A 14,614-nucleotide genomic window follows, 5' to 3' on the forward strand; every position below is an offset into this window, starting at 1 on the left:
TACACCTGTTCTTCCATGGGAATTATGTGGGTGGTTCTTTACACTTTCCTCCTTTTCTACCCATCATGGCCTTATTCAGAATAAACAGTATAAATGAATGTGGCCTGAGGTTTCTTTGGAAGCAAGGCAACCCACTCAATGACTTCAGGTCCCTAGATGTAGATGTGGTGGCCATCAGTGAAACCAGATTTTGATGGATATTTATCCTCATCTTGTTTGTTATCAACACACAGTTTCGGTTGATATACCCTCCAGCCTTCATCAGGTGTCTTGGGGAAATTTCAAACCTGGGTTCACATACCTAAGGTATTTTTTGATGATGATGATGATGATGATGATGATGATGATGATGATGATGATGATGATGTTGTTGTTGTTGTTGTCGTTGTCGTTGTTGTTGTTGTCATTGTCGTTGTTGTTCAGGTCACTGCCTGGAATCGAACTCGGAATCTTGGGGTTAGTAGCCCGCGCTCTTAATCACTATGCCATATGCCCGTGGGCATAATTCCTCATCTCTTAAATATAGAACTGTATTAACTAGTAAGAGAATGAAAGAATTTCTATTTCTATGAGCTGAGGAGTGGTAGAGCTGTGGAGGAAAGACCTGAGCAAGGTGGACCCCATTGATAATTTTTGGGTCATCATCCTGTTAAATGGAGACTTCAAAATTTTGACCAAGTTGTTAGCAAAGAGTTTGGTGCTTATTGTTGGTAGTTTGGTCAATGATACACAGAACTGTGCTATCCACAACAGATCTATCTATGTCAACATCCACTTCATGTGAAACATGATAGAGAGGATGGACAAGGAATATGACATGGGTGGGGATCTGATCAACTTAAATCAATCAAAAACCTTCAAAAGGGCCAGCCAGCAATACTTGGTGGCTGTCCACCCAGCAGCCAGTGTTGGTCCTGTCTTCAGGGGTTGAATCACAGCAATGTAAAGCAACATCTATTCAGTGGTCAGAATTAATGACCACCTGTCCAGACCATTTAGTATCATGCTCTCAGCCCATCAATGTCCTCCCCGTCTCATCTCTTCTCTATGTGCTAACTCTAGAGCCACTACTGCGGAGACTAGAGACTTTGAGGGGCATCCCAAATGAACTAAGATGCAGAAGATTTGTATCAGCAGACACGCATCACATCACCATCATAGTGTTGGACACCAGAACTGGTAAAAGGGACCAAAATGAATCCCATAAAGGAGGACATTCAAGCTGGGACCCATGGGTAATTCCCAGAAATTTCTGGCCTAGCAACGCTAATGAGAGGCATTGGTGCTTCCTGGTAAACTGTCCAGGCATGGGACAGTGACATCAGCTGAGCCTGTCCGAGTTGCAAGCTCAGTGACAATGGTCTTCTGCCTGAGTATTGCTGACTTGTACAGTTATGTTAAGTGGGTCCTGCCCCATGTAGGATGGATCAGCCTATCAGGTTTCTTTATTAGCTTCCAGGTGTCAGGCAAAAGCGAGGTCATTGCAAGTTACAAAAAACCAGAGGTGGGGGTTGGATGTAAGCAAATTGTAAACAAAGACAAGAATATGAATGATAAAATTTCAATCATAGAAAATTCCCCAGTTGGGGGGGGGGGAAACTTTGAAGGCTTCTCATGGAAACCTCACAAGAATAAGGGTCACCCCAATTACAAAGGCAAGTACCACGTCCAAGCTATATTCTTTCAATTCAAACAACACATGCTCGGAACAAGCCCAATCACTCATAAACCATTCTTGGTACCATCATCCATCTTCCAACGAATTTGCTGGAAAGTAACACTACTTCTGATTGTGATCTGAGACGCACATATCATCAGCCACTAAGGGACATGCTCAACTGGTTATGGTCAAACAACTGACTAGCAAATCTGTGGTATTGAGCAGAATATTTGCTGTAGCTCATCTTTTATACCAAGACAAAATAATGTACATGATAACGCTTCCAATCAGTTAAGATGAGAAGCCATGAGAGCCACTTATTATTATTATTATTATTATTATTATTATTATTATTATTATTATTATTATTATTTATTATTACTTTTGTTATTATTATGAGGATGACAAGATGGCAAAATCATTAGAGTCTCTGACAGAATGTCATTCAGTTTTTATTCTTTGAGTTCAAATCCCAGTGAGATTAACTTAGCTTTTCATCTTTTTAGGGTGAATAAAACAAATACCAGTCATATAATGAGCTCAATAGTATTGACTAACCCCCCTCCCGCCCACTGAGTTTATTGGTTCCAGACCTGAATCAAAATCTATTATTCTTGTCTGTCGAGACAGGTTATTGTGATATCCACAAATTAGAATTTACAAACTGGTTTTAAACCCTGAAAACTTGTGTTTTGTGTGGGAACTGTATGAGTGGAGGAGTGTGGCTTAGTGGTTTGGGTATTTGGCTTACAATCATTACGTTGTGAGTTCAAGCCTCGGCAGTGCATTGTGTCTTTGAGTAAAACACTCTATTCCTCATTGCTCCAGTCCACTCAGCTGGCAAAAAGGAGTTCTTCCTGCAATTCAAAAGAGCACCCCCCACCACCTTGTCACATGCAATGTTACATCGAACCTCCCCAAGAACTATAGCATGGGTATATATGTCTGTGGTGTACTCAGTCAATTGCATGTTAATTTTACGATCTGACCATTCCATTGATTGGATCAACTGGAAGCCTCGTCATCATAACCAATGGAGAACCAGTTTAAAAAATAGCTGGGGCCACAAAAAGATAACGGAAGAGAACTTTGTTGGTTAGACTGGTTGTTCAATTCTGTTTTTAAGAATCCAGTGGCAAAAACAACAACATCAATATTTCTACAAAGATCAAACAATAAATAAAATAAAATTTATAAAACACAAATACTTTACTTTGGTATGAAGAGATTTTGAAGAATGAAAACTTCAGGACTTTTGAAACATCAAAGACTTTAATGCCAGGCTTGATAGTAAAAGACAACAGCAGCAACAACAATAACAACAGCAGCAACAATAACAACAACTTCAGTAACGATAGCAATAACAACAACAACAGGAGCACTCACATCACAATCTCAAACTTTGTGCAGCAACATGAGTGAGAAGGAATCGTTTTGGCTTTATTAGTTGGGAGTTTCTGAATTTGTGTAGGGTCCAAACTAAGAAGGAGCATTGGCAACTCTGCCCTAATAAACTGCCCCTGTTTCCTTGCCTGAGGAATTTTATGTAAGAGCAAACTGGGAGAGAATTGGCATGTACCCTCAAAGAGGTGCTTGAGAGAAACCCCTGGATGATGTGTTGGGCATCATTGCATTCATTGTCTGAAGCAAATGAAATGGGACCATCATTCGGCCCTTCAAGAATAAAGCAAAGACAGAATGGAAAATAGAAATCACCAAACATTGACTTTGACCCCAATCTATGAACCCACGCAATGCAAAGCTGGCAGCAAGGGACATTCAGCTCTAGTTTGTTTATGTTTTTAGGGAGCAGTGTGGAAGGGTGGTTACTATGGAGATCATGAAAAAGAACACAGGGTCTGGGGTGGGGGTGGGGGGCAGTAATGATGTTTTAAGTCATTCATTACGTGAAGACCACAGAACCATTGCTGAGATCTGTCACTTGATGGACCCAGGAAGTAAGAGGCTGAGACTGATGGTGCAAAGAAGAGTAGGGGTCAGCTGTTAGTTTTGTAGCAGCAAGACCAAGAAGTTGAAGACCAAATGTCCACAATGATGGTCAATGGGGACAAGAGAAGAGGAATAGGAGGAGGAGGAGGAGGAGGAGAATGGTCCACAACAGAAACCACAACAATATTAGCCACAGCACCATGAAGAATGAGGAAACCTGTTGCATCTTAAATTCCAAAATTTGACAAATGGGAACCCACCCCTCCCCAACCACCACCATTTGGTGACAATGGTAATACGATAAAAGAGAGGAATGAAGAACTACTGGGAATAAAAGAAGGAAGAGAATCCAACAGTAAGAGAAGGAAGGATTGGAAGAGAATGGACTCCAAACTGTTTCTCTCTACTAATTCCACTGTAAAGGATAATTGGCTGGTCTGGGGCCATAGAACCAGAATTCTCTCCACAGAGCCACACATTGGGAATGAACCCTGAAATATGTGATTACAAAGGCAGATTCCTAACCACATGACCATACATACTCACACACATAATGTGTGTGTATATATAATGCATACATTCATATATATATATACATACATGTGTGTGTGTGTGCGTGCGTATATATATACATATATATATATATGTATATATATATAATATATATATATATATATATATATATATAGGGAGAGAGAGAGAGAGAACAAAGTGTACGTATGCTGCTATATATATATATTATATATATATATATATGTATATATATAAAAATACAAAATGGGACAAGAACACAAAACATCCAGATAGATGATACAAAAAACACGGACGGGTCATTCGAAGCCTTTAATCTTCAGTCCAGAACCAGCCAAAATTGCGAGGATGATCCGGTTCTTGACTGAAGATTAAAGGCTTCGAATGACCTGTCTGTGTTTTTTTGTATCAGCTATCTGGATGTATTGCGTTCTTGTCCCATTTTGAATTTTTTATATATATATATATATATATATATATATATATAGTATGCATACGACAAGAAAATGGCCAATACACAATATAGAGAAAAAGAGTAAGATAGAAATGGCAAATAATCTACCCATTGTGCTCTATGGTAACCCAAGAGGGCCAGAGTAAGCAGACTGACAGTAAATAAAGATTTTGTGGCCGAGGCGTAAGTGTGGTCAGTTGTGGTTCAATAAAATACATTTGTGGTAATACTGAAGGACTCTACGGAAGTAATTGATGGCGTCTGTTATCTAAAGTATTTGATCAATAGCGGGGGAGGATGGTCATGGCTGGAATAAGGATGGGGTAGGAACATGCACAGAGCTATTATCTCTGCTGACTGCAAGAAGATTCTCTCTCTTAGCAAAAGACAAAATGTATGAGACACGTGGACAAACTGTGATGCTGCATGGACATTGGATGCAGAGGATGAATATATGTTGGGGGGATGGGTGAGGTATCCATGCTCCACTGAATGACAAGGCATAGATGAAGGGAAAAAACTGGGTCCAAGAGGGATCAGTTGTTGTATTTCAAGAATAAGAGTTACACTTGTATGGATGTGTAATGCGTATAAATGGAGAGATAGTTAGAGATTCCTTTGAAAGGAAACTTTCAGAAGATGAAGAGGAAAGCTGACCAAGGAAGAGATGGGCAGAAGTAGTGAAGGTTGATGTCGGGAAGTAGAACAGCACGAAAGAGATGACAAGAAATGCAAGAATGTTGTGTTGGAAAAGACTCATCCAGCCAATGCAGGCATGGAAAAATGGACGTAAAAATGAGAAGGAGGGGGAAGAAGAGGAGGGATAGATGGGGTAAAAGGAGAGGACGGGGAGTGGGTGGTGGTGGTGCTCTCAGTTAGTCCCCCTTATAATCCTATAATCTAGTAAGGTAATACCCCACCTAACCCCCCCCACACACACACACACGTTATCTTTCACTGAGATTATCAAAATGTGTCAGTGTTGAGCAAGCGGAACCGTCCACACATTTTGATTCAGACACTTGATATTAATCACTTGCAATGTCTTCTTTCTATTCTAATGTTAATAGGAAATTAATTACTTCAAATTAACGAACGAATCGTCCTAAAAGGAAATTACTTTGTTATTGTCACAAACTGATAAAATCCCTTATTAAAAAATATAGTCGCAGTATATTCAAGGTAGGTAACTCGTCTAAAAATTATCTCCCTTGACAGCTGCAAAATTACTTTAAATATTAAATTATTGTAGTTACTGTTACACGCTTTAGATAGAATAAACCTTATTTAATAGACCTATGGTTAAAGACGTTCCAGCCATGACGGTCCTGTTACAGAACTTATTGGGTTCTTTTATTCAAACACTCTCCCTACCATTATGTCCTTCATTTTCAAGTCATTAAGTGGTTAAAGGAGAATGACTAGTATTTCTAGCAGATTAAGCAATTGTACAACCATTCCACTCTAGTTGGTGTATGTGTATATATGTATATATATAGTTATTGTGTATAAACCTACCATTTATATATATATATCCTTTGGTCAAGCCGCCTTCATAGAGTATATTTCAGATCTTGGAGTTCGGTCGGTCAGCTGTGAAAAGCAGATGCATATATACATTACTGTGTCCCTAATAAACACATATACACACACCTATGTATATATATATGTGAGTGAGTGAGTGCGTGCGTGCGTGTATATATGTATCATGTATGTATGTATGTGTGTATGTATGTATGTTTGGATGCATGCATACATGCATGTATGTATGTATGTATGTATTCTATATTCTAAATATTTTGTATTAGGAAAAAAAACAGGTGTGTTCATTACATACCTATTTTTAATAATTAAATATCATGATTTGTTAATTGATATATAGACATCACTGACTGAAATCACCAACTTCATTATAAATAACAACACTAGTACATTACACTAGTGCAGAATACCACTAGGTACTACTACACAACTACCAGCACTGACACAAAAATAATGATGAGAAAACCTGAAACCAGACGAAACACTAAAACAAGCAAATAATTTGTAGCCAATATTTTCTAACTTCAGTCCTTTGTATTGAGATTTGTCAATATAGAATTGCTTTACTTGTTTAAATAATAATGTTTCAATAGAAAACTGAATTAATACCAACTGAACTGTTGATATCATAATGTACACCATGGATTATTGTTTATAAGTTATCCTACAACATACAATACATGTACATACAATAACTGTAATTGCTTATACAAAATGACGAAAGTAGAACGAATTTCCAAAAGAAAATTATATATTACCCTAAAATATAATTAAATTAAAGAGATTTGAGATTTTTCATTTCTGTATTTGCATTTATCTCTGCAAAATTTCATTTAAAAACGTGTGTTTTTCAGAAAGTCATAAGATTGTAAGTTGTTGCATCATCTTTTGGATAGAGTAGCTAAATTTCCCTCAGATCCCAATTTAACAACTGAAAAAGGGGATATTGGACCAGGTGGGCCTAGATAGATATGTGTTTGAAAATATAAAGTGATGGTTATGCTAAGAAGTCTTTGGGTTTAGTTCTGGTGGATTAGGGTGGGACTGGGGCTAGACAACGATGACAACCACCGCCAAGATGTATCTCTATATTCAGTCTTTAAGGAAGAGTACAGTCCTTCGCAAATGAAAAGACGGAATGGTCACAGATGGAATATTCTGGCCAAGGGCACTGACCTATGGCTAAACAGCAGCAGCAGTAACTCTATACAGATGTTCTGCTTTACAAAGATATTTACAGGCTTGGCTGTGTAGTTAAGAAGTTTTTTTTTCACAGCGATATGGTTTTGGGTTCAATCCTACACTGTGACACTTTGAGCTGATCTCCTCAACCATAGCATCAGATCAACCAAAGCCTTGCGTGAGGGCCTCAGTGGAAAGTCACCCCTGGGGCAATATCTGTTCTTAAGCAATAAAATTAACCAGTCACCCTGTCCATTCCTAGTCCCTGGATACCTTAAACCTAAGTCCACTCTGCTTCGATCACCTACCCCTCCCCTTTCCCTCCACCAGTCTCGGTGGGGTCCTAAAAAAGGGGACTGTAGGTGATCCCTCTCACTACGGAATTGAACATTAAAAAAAAAAAGACCAAACCCTTTCGTCATGGCAAATAAAAGATGACATTTCGTGGCGTTTGTGTTGGTCCTTAGACTTTGGTAAACTTCGGTGCTCGACTAAAATTTACCAGGAGACGAGACACTCCCAGACTCCTCTCATAAATGATTCCTCGCCGTTTGTCATCTTACGACGTCTTTAACAAAACATATCCAGAGTTATTCCCCTTCGTCTGCCAACCCTGAGCTCAAGCTCACCACCACCACCACCACTACCGCCATCGCCAACACTAGCACCACCATCATTACATCTTTATATATAAAAGAGAGGTTGTGTGCTGTCTGTCTCCTACGATTTAGATTCCTAACTACTCCCACATTTTGCGGTGCAGTTTAACCAAAACCGGGTATCTTATAGTCGTGATTCATATCGAGCCCTTCTGGGTATTAGCGCGCGTCTACAATGAGTTTACGATTCAAAAAAAAATTTACCATAATTTTTTTCCATTTTAATGCATTTTTTCGCTATTATATAAGGGAAGTAACTCTCTAAAAATGTCTACGATGTGTCAACGATTTAAAAAAAAATTTACCATCATTTTTTTGCTATTTTTTGGCTATAACTCTCTAAAAATGCTTATATAGTTATTTCCCTTACAAACCCGAGCAACGCTGGTCGATACTGCTAGTTATATATAATTCTAACTGAGATTCTGTTGTGTCGTCCCATTTCAAAACAATCGTTTTATGTTTCCCTTCTCGTTGTTGGTCTGACTTAAACGTTGCTTGCCGTTGTCTACCTCATCGGCGAGCTGGCAGAAACGTTAGCACGCCGGGCGAAATGCTTAGCGGTATTTCGTCTGGGTTACGTTGTGAGTTCAAATTCCGCCGAGGTCGACTTTGCCTTTCATCCTTTCGGGGTCGATAAATTAAGTACCAGTTACGCACTGGGGTCGATGTAATCTACTTAATACCTATGTCTGTCCTTGTTTGTCCCCTCTGTGTTTAGCCCCTTGTGGGTAATAAAGAAATAGGTATATTTTGACATTGCACTCACATCTGACAGACCTTTCGTAAGACATGACCACCCATGACCAGCCTGTTTCTTTCCATTTATTTTTTCAAATAAGATTTCATGCCTTTTCTTCATAAGTCAGTAGAACCTTATTTGAAGAGGAGTTTACTTCTATTTCTAGTAATTTGAGTGACCTAACAGTGACAGCTGATACAAAAGGAAACGTCCGTTCAATGTCCTCTACTCTCAAATTTATATCAACATTGCAATTGAATCGCTCAGATGTCTCCCTTTCATTATTGTCATCTCTCATCCTCTCCACTCTTCCTTTATTTCTTTGGTTCTTTCTTTCTTTCTCTTCCTCTCTCTCTCCCCTTTATCTTTTCTCTTTTATTTTCTTATATTGCTCCTCCTCCACCTCTCTTCCTCTATCCACCATATTGCTTTTTCACTCCCCCTCTGTCTCTCCTCCTCTTTACTCATTTCTCTGACATCGTTCTCTTATATTTTCATTTCTCCCTCTCTGTTTCTCTCCCTCCACCCCTCCCCCTCTCTCTCTCGATAAACATACAGACAGCCGGACAGATCCCAACCGTTGTCTTCCCCCACCACCTTCGTTTCCTACTCAGTAAAGCTAAGGGTCAATACGCGAGTTCACTTCCCAGCTGTCCAATCTCCTGGTTGCATTTACCTTCAGTCCTTCAACAAGACACACAACTCTACCTGTTTAGTGATAAAGAAGGTTAACATAAAATCCAGGAAAAAAATTCCGAAGTGTTTTTGTTCGTTTTTACCAGTTTTTGCTTCATCCCTGAACCAAGGAAGGAAGCATCAAAGAATAAAAGATATTTTCATTAAGAATTTAACTTACCAATAATGTTGAAGGAGACTTCCTTTCTGTGGAAGGTATTATCCAGTCATTTTGCGACTCGTACTGTGGATAAAACTCATTGTTGGATTCCATCAACAGAATATTCCTGTTGCGCATCTCCACCGAATGCCGAGGTGCTGGAATGGTTTTTTTCGTCTGTGTTGTATAGTGGCTTTTTTCGCGGTTACAAGGGATGGCTGTGCTCACTCCGGGTCTGGCCTGGTTACTTTGGCCATTGTTGCATCTCACAATACACAATGTAACAGATACCACCACAACTATAGATACTATCACAGCTGCGACTACAATGATAATCAGCATGGTGGCATCGACGGTATTGTCCGATGGGAGATGAGCAGAGTTCAGTTTTGTTGAGGTTTTATTACTAACAGTTAGTGTCAAAGAAAGTGTGGTTGTTGAAGACAAAACTGGTGTACCATTGTCTTTCACAGCCAACAGAAGTTTGTAAGACCCAGCATCGTTTTGATAAACTGTCCGTGAAAAGGACATCACTCCTGTGTAAGGGTTTACTTTAAATAGTTGTTTAGTATTGCCGTCAAGTATTTCATATTTTAAGAAGGCATTTTCGCGACTGTCTCTATCAGAAGCCTTCAGAACTGTGATGTCATTCTTGCTCTGAGGATAATAGTGAACATCAAGACTAAAAGGGTTAACACTAGGGAATGTAAAGTAAGGGGCATTATCGTTTTCATCAAGGACTTCGACAATCACATTTGCTGTGTTATTTAAGGAAGGGACACCACTGTCTCTGACAAAAACCTTGAATCTAAATGCTTCCTGTTTTTCACGATCTAACGGTCTATTTGTAGAGATGAAACCATAGTCAGCAATAATGAATGGCAAATTGTTTCCTGTGTTACTAAACAAGGAATAGACGAGTGTCCCTCCCAGGCCAATGTCTGGGTCAGTTGCATCAATAAAACCAACTGGGAAATTGGGTTTCTCATTTTCGTAAGTCAGAAATTTGAATGTCTCTCTTGTAAATTGTGGCTGTACATCGTTGACATCCATTACTTCAATGGAGAACTGTCTCTGAGTCTGTAAAGGAGGGGATCCTTTGTCTTCGCAAGAAATTGTTATGTCATACCTATCTTGTTTCTCTCTGTCCACAGGTTTCTTTAACGTAATTTTATATTCTTTTGATCCTAAATCTAAAAGAAGGAACTTATCGTGGTGTAGGCTACATTCCACCTCACCATTCAGTCCAATATCATTGTCAATAACATTGACATAAGCTATGAAACTGCCGACTTTGATTCCTTCAGATATTGAAGCTGTATTCTTTGTCAATTCAGTGACAAAGTTAATATCTATCTCTGGAGGATGGTTCTGCTGGTCAACAACATTGACCAAAATCATGGCAATAGATGTCAGCGGGGAGCTTCCACCATCTTTAGCTTCAACATAGAGTTTGTACGTTTGTGTTTGTCTTGAAGTAAAATTCTTCACTACAAAGATGCCACCAGTTTCAGCGTTTAGGTAGAAATGTTGTGTGGCAGCAGTTGATGTTTCTGGACTAAAATGGTAGGAAATCTTTCCATTATTTCCAAAATCTAAATCCTTTGCTGAAAGAATTAAAATGGGTGAATTTCTATGATGTGTGTTCTTTATTGAAATGTTGAATGTATTTTGGGTGAAGAGGGGAGAATTGTCATTCAAATCTGTAACTGAAACTTGGATGCGAAGAATACCCTGTCGCATTGGATTGCCACCATCTCTGGCAATAACTTGAAGTGTGTAACTAGCTTTTCTCTCCCTATCAAGTCTTTCTGTAAGGATTAACCCCAACTTTGAACTACCAGTCATCCTTTTCGTAACTGACAATTTAAATGGATCATTGATTTTTCTTTGAAGTTCATAAATAATCTTTGAATTTAGATCGCCAACATCTTTATCAATAGCATTCGGAATTGATTTTGTTAAGCCCATGGCATCTCCTTCTGAAAAATCTAGTTTTACACTTTTTCTCAAGAATTCTGGGGAATTGTCATTGACATCTTCAATAACTACTTTGATTTTTAAGATTTTCATAAATGTCTGTGCCCTACGTACTGATATTTTGATTATCCGGAAACATTCCGTATTTGATGTACAAAGTAACTCGGCATCAAGTTTCTGGGCAGTGTAGAGCTCTCCAGTTTTAGAAACAGTAAAAAGATTATCATTTCCTGTCTGTCTCTGGTGTAATTGGTGGAACCTCACCAGATTGTGTTCTTCGCTTGGAATGCTCTCTAACAACTTGGAGTCTGAAGCGATATTACCGACATAACTATCAGGGCTTTTTTCTTCTTCTACATGGTAAATGAGGTCGACAGCCCGACATTCATGGTAGAAAAAGGACAGCGCAAGCCACTGCAACACACCTTTATACATCTTCATGGCGAATTAACGACGAATCAAAGAAACCTGCAATAGAGAAAGAATTGTTTGTGAAATATCATTCAGTTTGATAAAATAGTTTCTTACACGACAACAAGAACATCAAAAATAGCAACACTGTTATGATCCAAGCAAAAAAAAAACCTCCTCGTTTCAGCCAACCTGATGACAAGAACAACTAAATCTGACCTCAAAATCATATACTGTTGCCTTAATAAAGAACTATTTCAGGAAAATAGAGTCATTGGGGAATTGTGTCTAAGAAATAGATGAGTACATGTATATACGTACATATGTATGCACACACACACACACACACACACACACAAATGTAAGAAGACTGCAAAAATATGTTATTTTCTAAACAGAATTCTCAAAATCTTTAATCACTGCTATAGATTCAACTTTTTGAATCTGCTCCTCTCTGGTTCAACAAGTTCCATGGCCCGACACAGTTTAAGTCTATCGCTGTTAGTTTGTAGAAGCACCACAAGGCCATGGGCCCGGGAACAGGGGGTGCAGGTGGTGCAAGCGCACCCCCTAGAATTTCTGCGGAGTGCAGAACCAAAATTTGCAGCCCTACTTATTTTTCTCAGGTTTCGAAAACGGTAAATAAAAAGTGATGCGTAAAAAGTAGCTTGAAGTTAGGTTCCGTCTCAAAGAACAAAATGAAAATAAATTACAAAAAGAAAGGACCTTGTTTGTAAATATTTTTGGAACTGGGTTTGCACCCCCTAAGCAAATTTCATCCCCGAGCCAATGCACAAGGGCTGTGCTGTTAGCAGCGCTAAGGGGTTGAACTTTGTTTATACGGTAGCTGAATGTTTTGTATTTCATAATCCCAATCCTACAGGATGCCATCCAAGAGATCGAGAGAAACAGATGATGATGCAAGTGCCAAACAATATAAACGTGAAACATTATTGATGCTTGAAAAGTGGAATTATTAGGGAAAAAACAAAAGAAAACCCCCAGAAAATAACTCGGGTAAAGAATACAATGTGAGTATTATGGGGTGAGATCGTTTGATGTGTTATGATTTAAAGAAACAAACATTTGCACATTTTAAGAAGAAATTGTTGAAAATGAAAAACCGGAAATGTTTAATATATCGTCAAATTTTTAAAGGTATCAGAAGTGAGCATAATGATGGTATCATCGAACAGACCAAAATTCTTCATAGAGAAGTAAAGCTAAAGGGCTTGAACACTCCCAGCAACACAAGAGAATGCACAGTGTTGCACACATCCCAGCAACACGAAGGTGCAGCAGGTGATGCAGTAGACATTTGCATCAATTTGGACAATGATGATGATGATGATTTCAAATTTTGGTGTAAACACCAGCAATTTTGGGGGATGGTAGGAGATGATTCCATCACCCTGGTGTTTGCCTTTCACATTTTCAAGATCAGTCAAAGTCGACCCCAGTGGCATTTAAACTCAGAATGTAAAATTGGAAGAAATATTGCTAAGCAATTTTTTTGGCACGCTAACCATTCTGCCAGCTTGCCACCTTACATAATAATAATAATAATAATAATGATAATGATAATGATAATGATAATGATAATGATAATAATAATAATATAATAATAATGATATTGATAATGATAATGATAATGATGATGATGATAATGATAATGATAATAATAATAATAATAATAATAATAATGATAATAATAATAATAATAATAATAATAATGATGATGATGATGATGATGATGATGATGATGATGATGATGATAATAATAATAATAATGATAATGATAATAATAATAATGATAATGATAATAATAATGATAATGATAATAATAATAATAATAATGATAATAATAATAATTATTAATAATAATAATAATAATAATAATAATAATAATAAATGCCCTGATGCAGTAGCAGGCAGTGGCTCTCATGGCTTCTGATCTTAACTGATTGGAAGTATTATCATGTACATTGTTTTGTCTTGGTATAAAAGATGGGCTACAGCAAATATTCTGCTCAATGCCACAGATTTGCTTGTCAGTTGTTTGACCGTAACCAGTTGAGCATGTCCCATGGTGGCTGATGATATGTGCATCTCTGATCACGAGCAGAAGTAGTGGGGGAGCATCATAGCCATGTTTTGAGAGGGATTCTTTGGGGTTTGAATAGTTCACCTCTGGAAACATTGGTGTTTCACTCAACATCCTTAAACAGCCCTTATTCGGGGACCTTTTGAGCGGGATAGGCAACTCAACTTGAAGAAGATTCTAACTGGACCCCACCTGCAAGGTCATGCACTATCTACGAAGTGGTATCAAAAAGTTCCCAGGCTAGTTCTGTAGCACACCAACAGATGGCAGCACGTGGTTGAGCGTGCAGTCAGAGCTAGCAGTGACCTTTATGAGGCAGTGTGTTGAGTGACATCGCTATGTTTACTTTGCAAGTTGTGAAATTTGTGTTTTTATGATATTGTGCATCGAGAATTCATTCCCTAGAGCCAGACCATTAATCGCGAGTTCTACTGCAACATTTTAAAGCGTTTGAAGGAGGAAATTCGGTGAAAGTAACCACATCTGTGGAGTACAAAGAATTGGATTCTTCAAGACGACAACACACCCTGTCACCACTTGTGAGTTTCTTGCCAAAACCAACAT

At 38.4% G+C, this 14,614-nt stretch overlaps 1 protein-coding gene across 2 annotated transcripts in view; it reads right to left on the reverse strand.

The window, feature by feature from the left end:
* LOC115229210 (protocadherin 18-like) overlaps window positions 1-12,006 on the reverse strand; it is a 72,463-nt gene extending 60,457 nt beyond the window's left edge. The window contains exons 1-2 of one of the 2 annotated variants that reach the window (XM_036499135.1): window positions 9,577-12,006; window positions 6,114-6,188 (exon numbers count right to left, since the gene is read on the reverse strand). In XM_036499135.1, the coding sequence (XP_036355028.1) occupies window positions 6,138-6,188; window positions 9,577-11,976 (2,451 nt within the window). In that variant the 5' untranslated portion in view covers window positions 11,977-12,006 and the 3' untranslated portion in view covers window positions 6,114-6,137. The remainder of the gene's footprint in view (window positions 1-6,113; window positions 6,189-9,576) is intronic. The other variant, XM_036499136.1, reaches the window with a different exon arrangement.
* Window positions 12,007-14,614: the final 2,608 nt, after the last annotated feature.

The sequence above is a fragment of the Octopus sinensis genome, unplaced genomic scaffold, assembly GCF_006345805.1.
Source record: "Octopus sinensis unplaced genomic scaffold, ASM634580v1 Contig12087, whole genome shotgun sequence".
Classification (NCBI taxonomy): domain Eukaryota; kingdom Metazoa; phylum Mollusca; class Cephalopoda; order Octopoda; family Octopodidae; genus Octopus; species Octopus sinensis.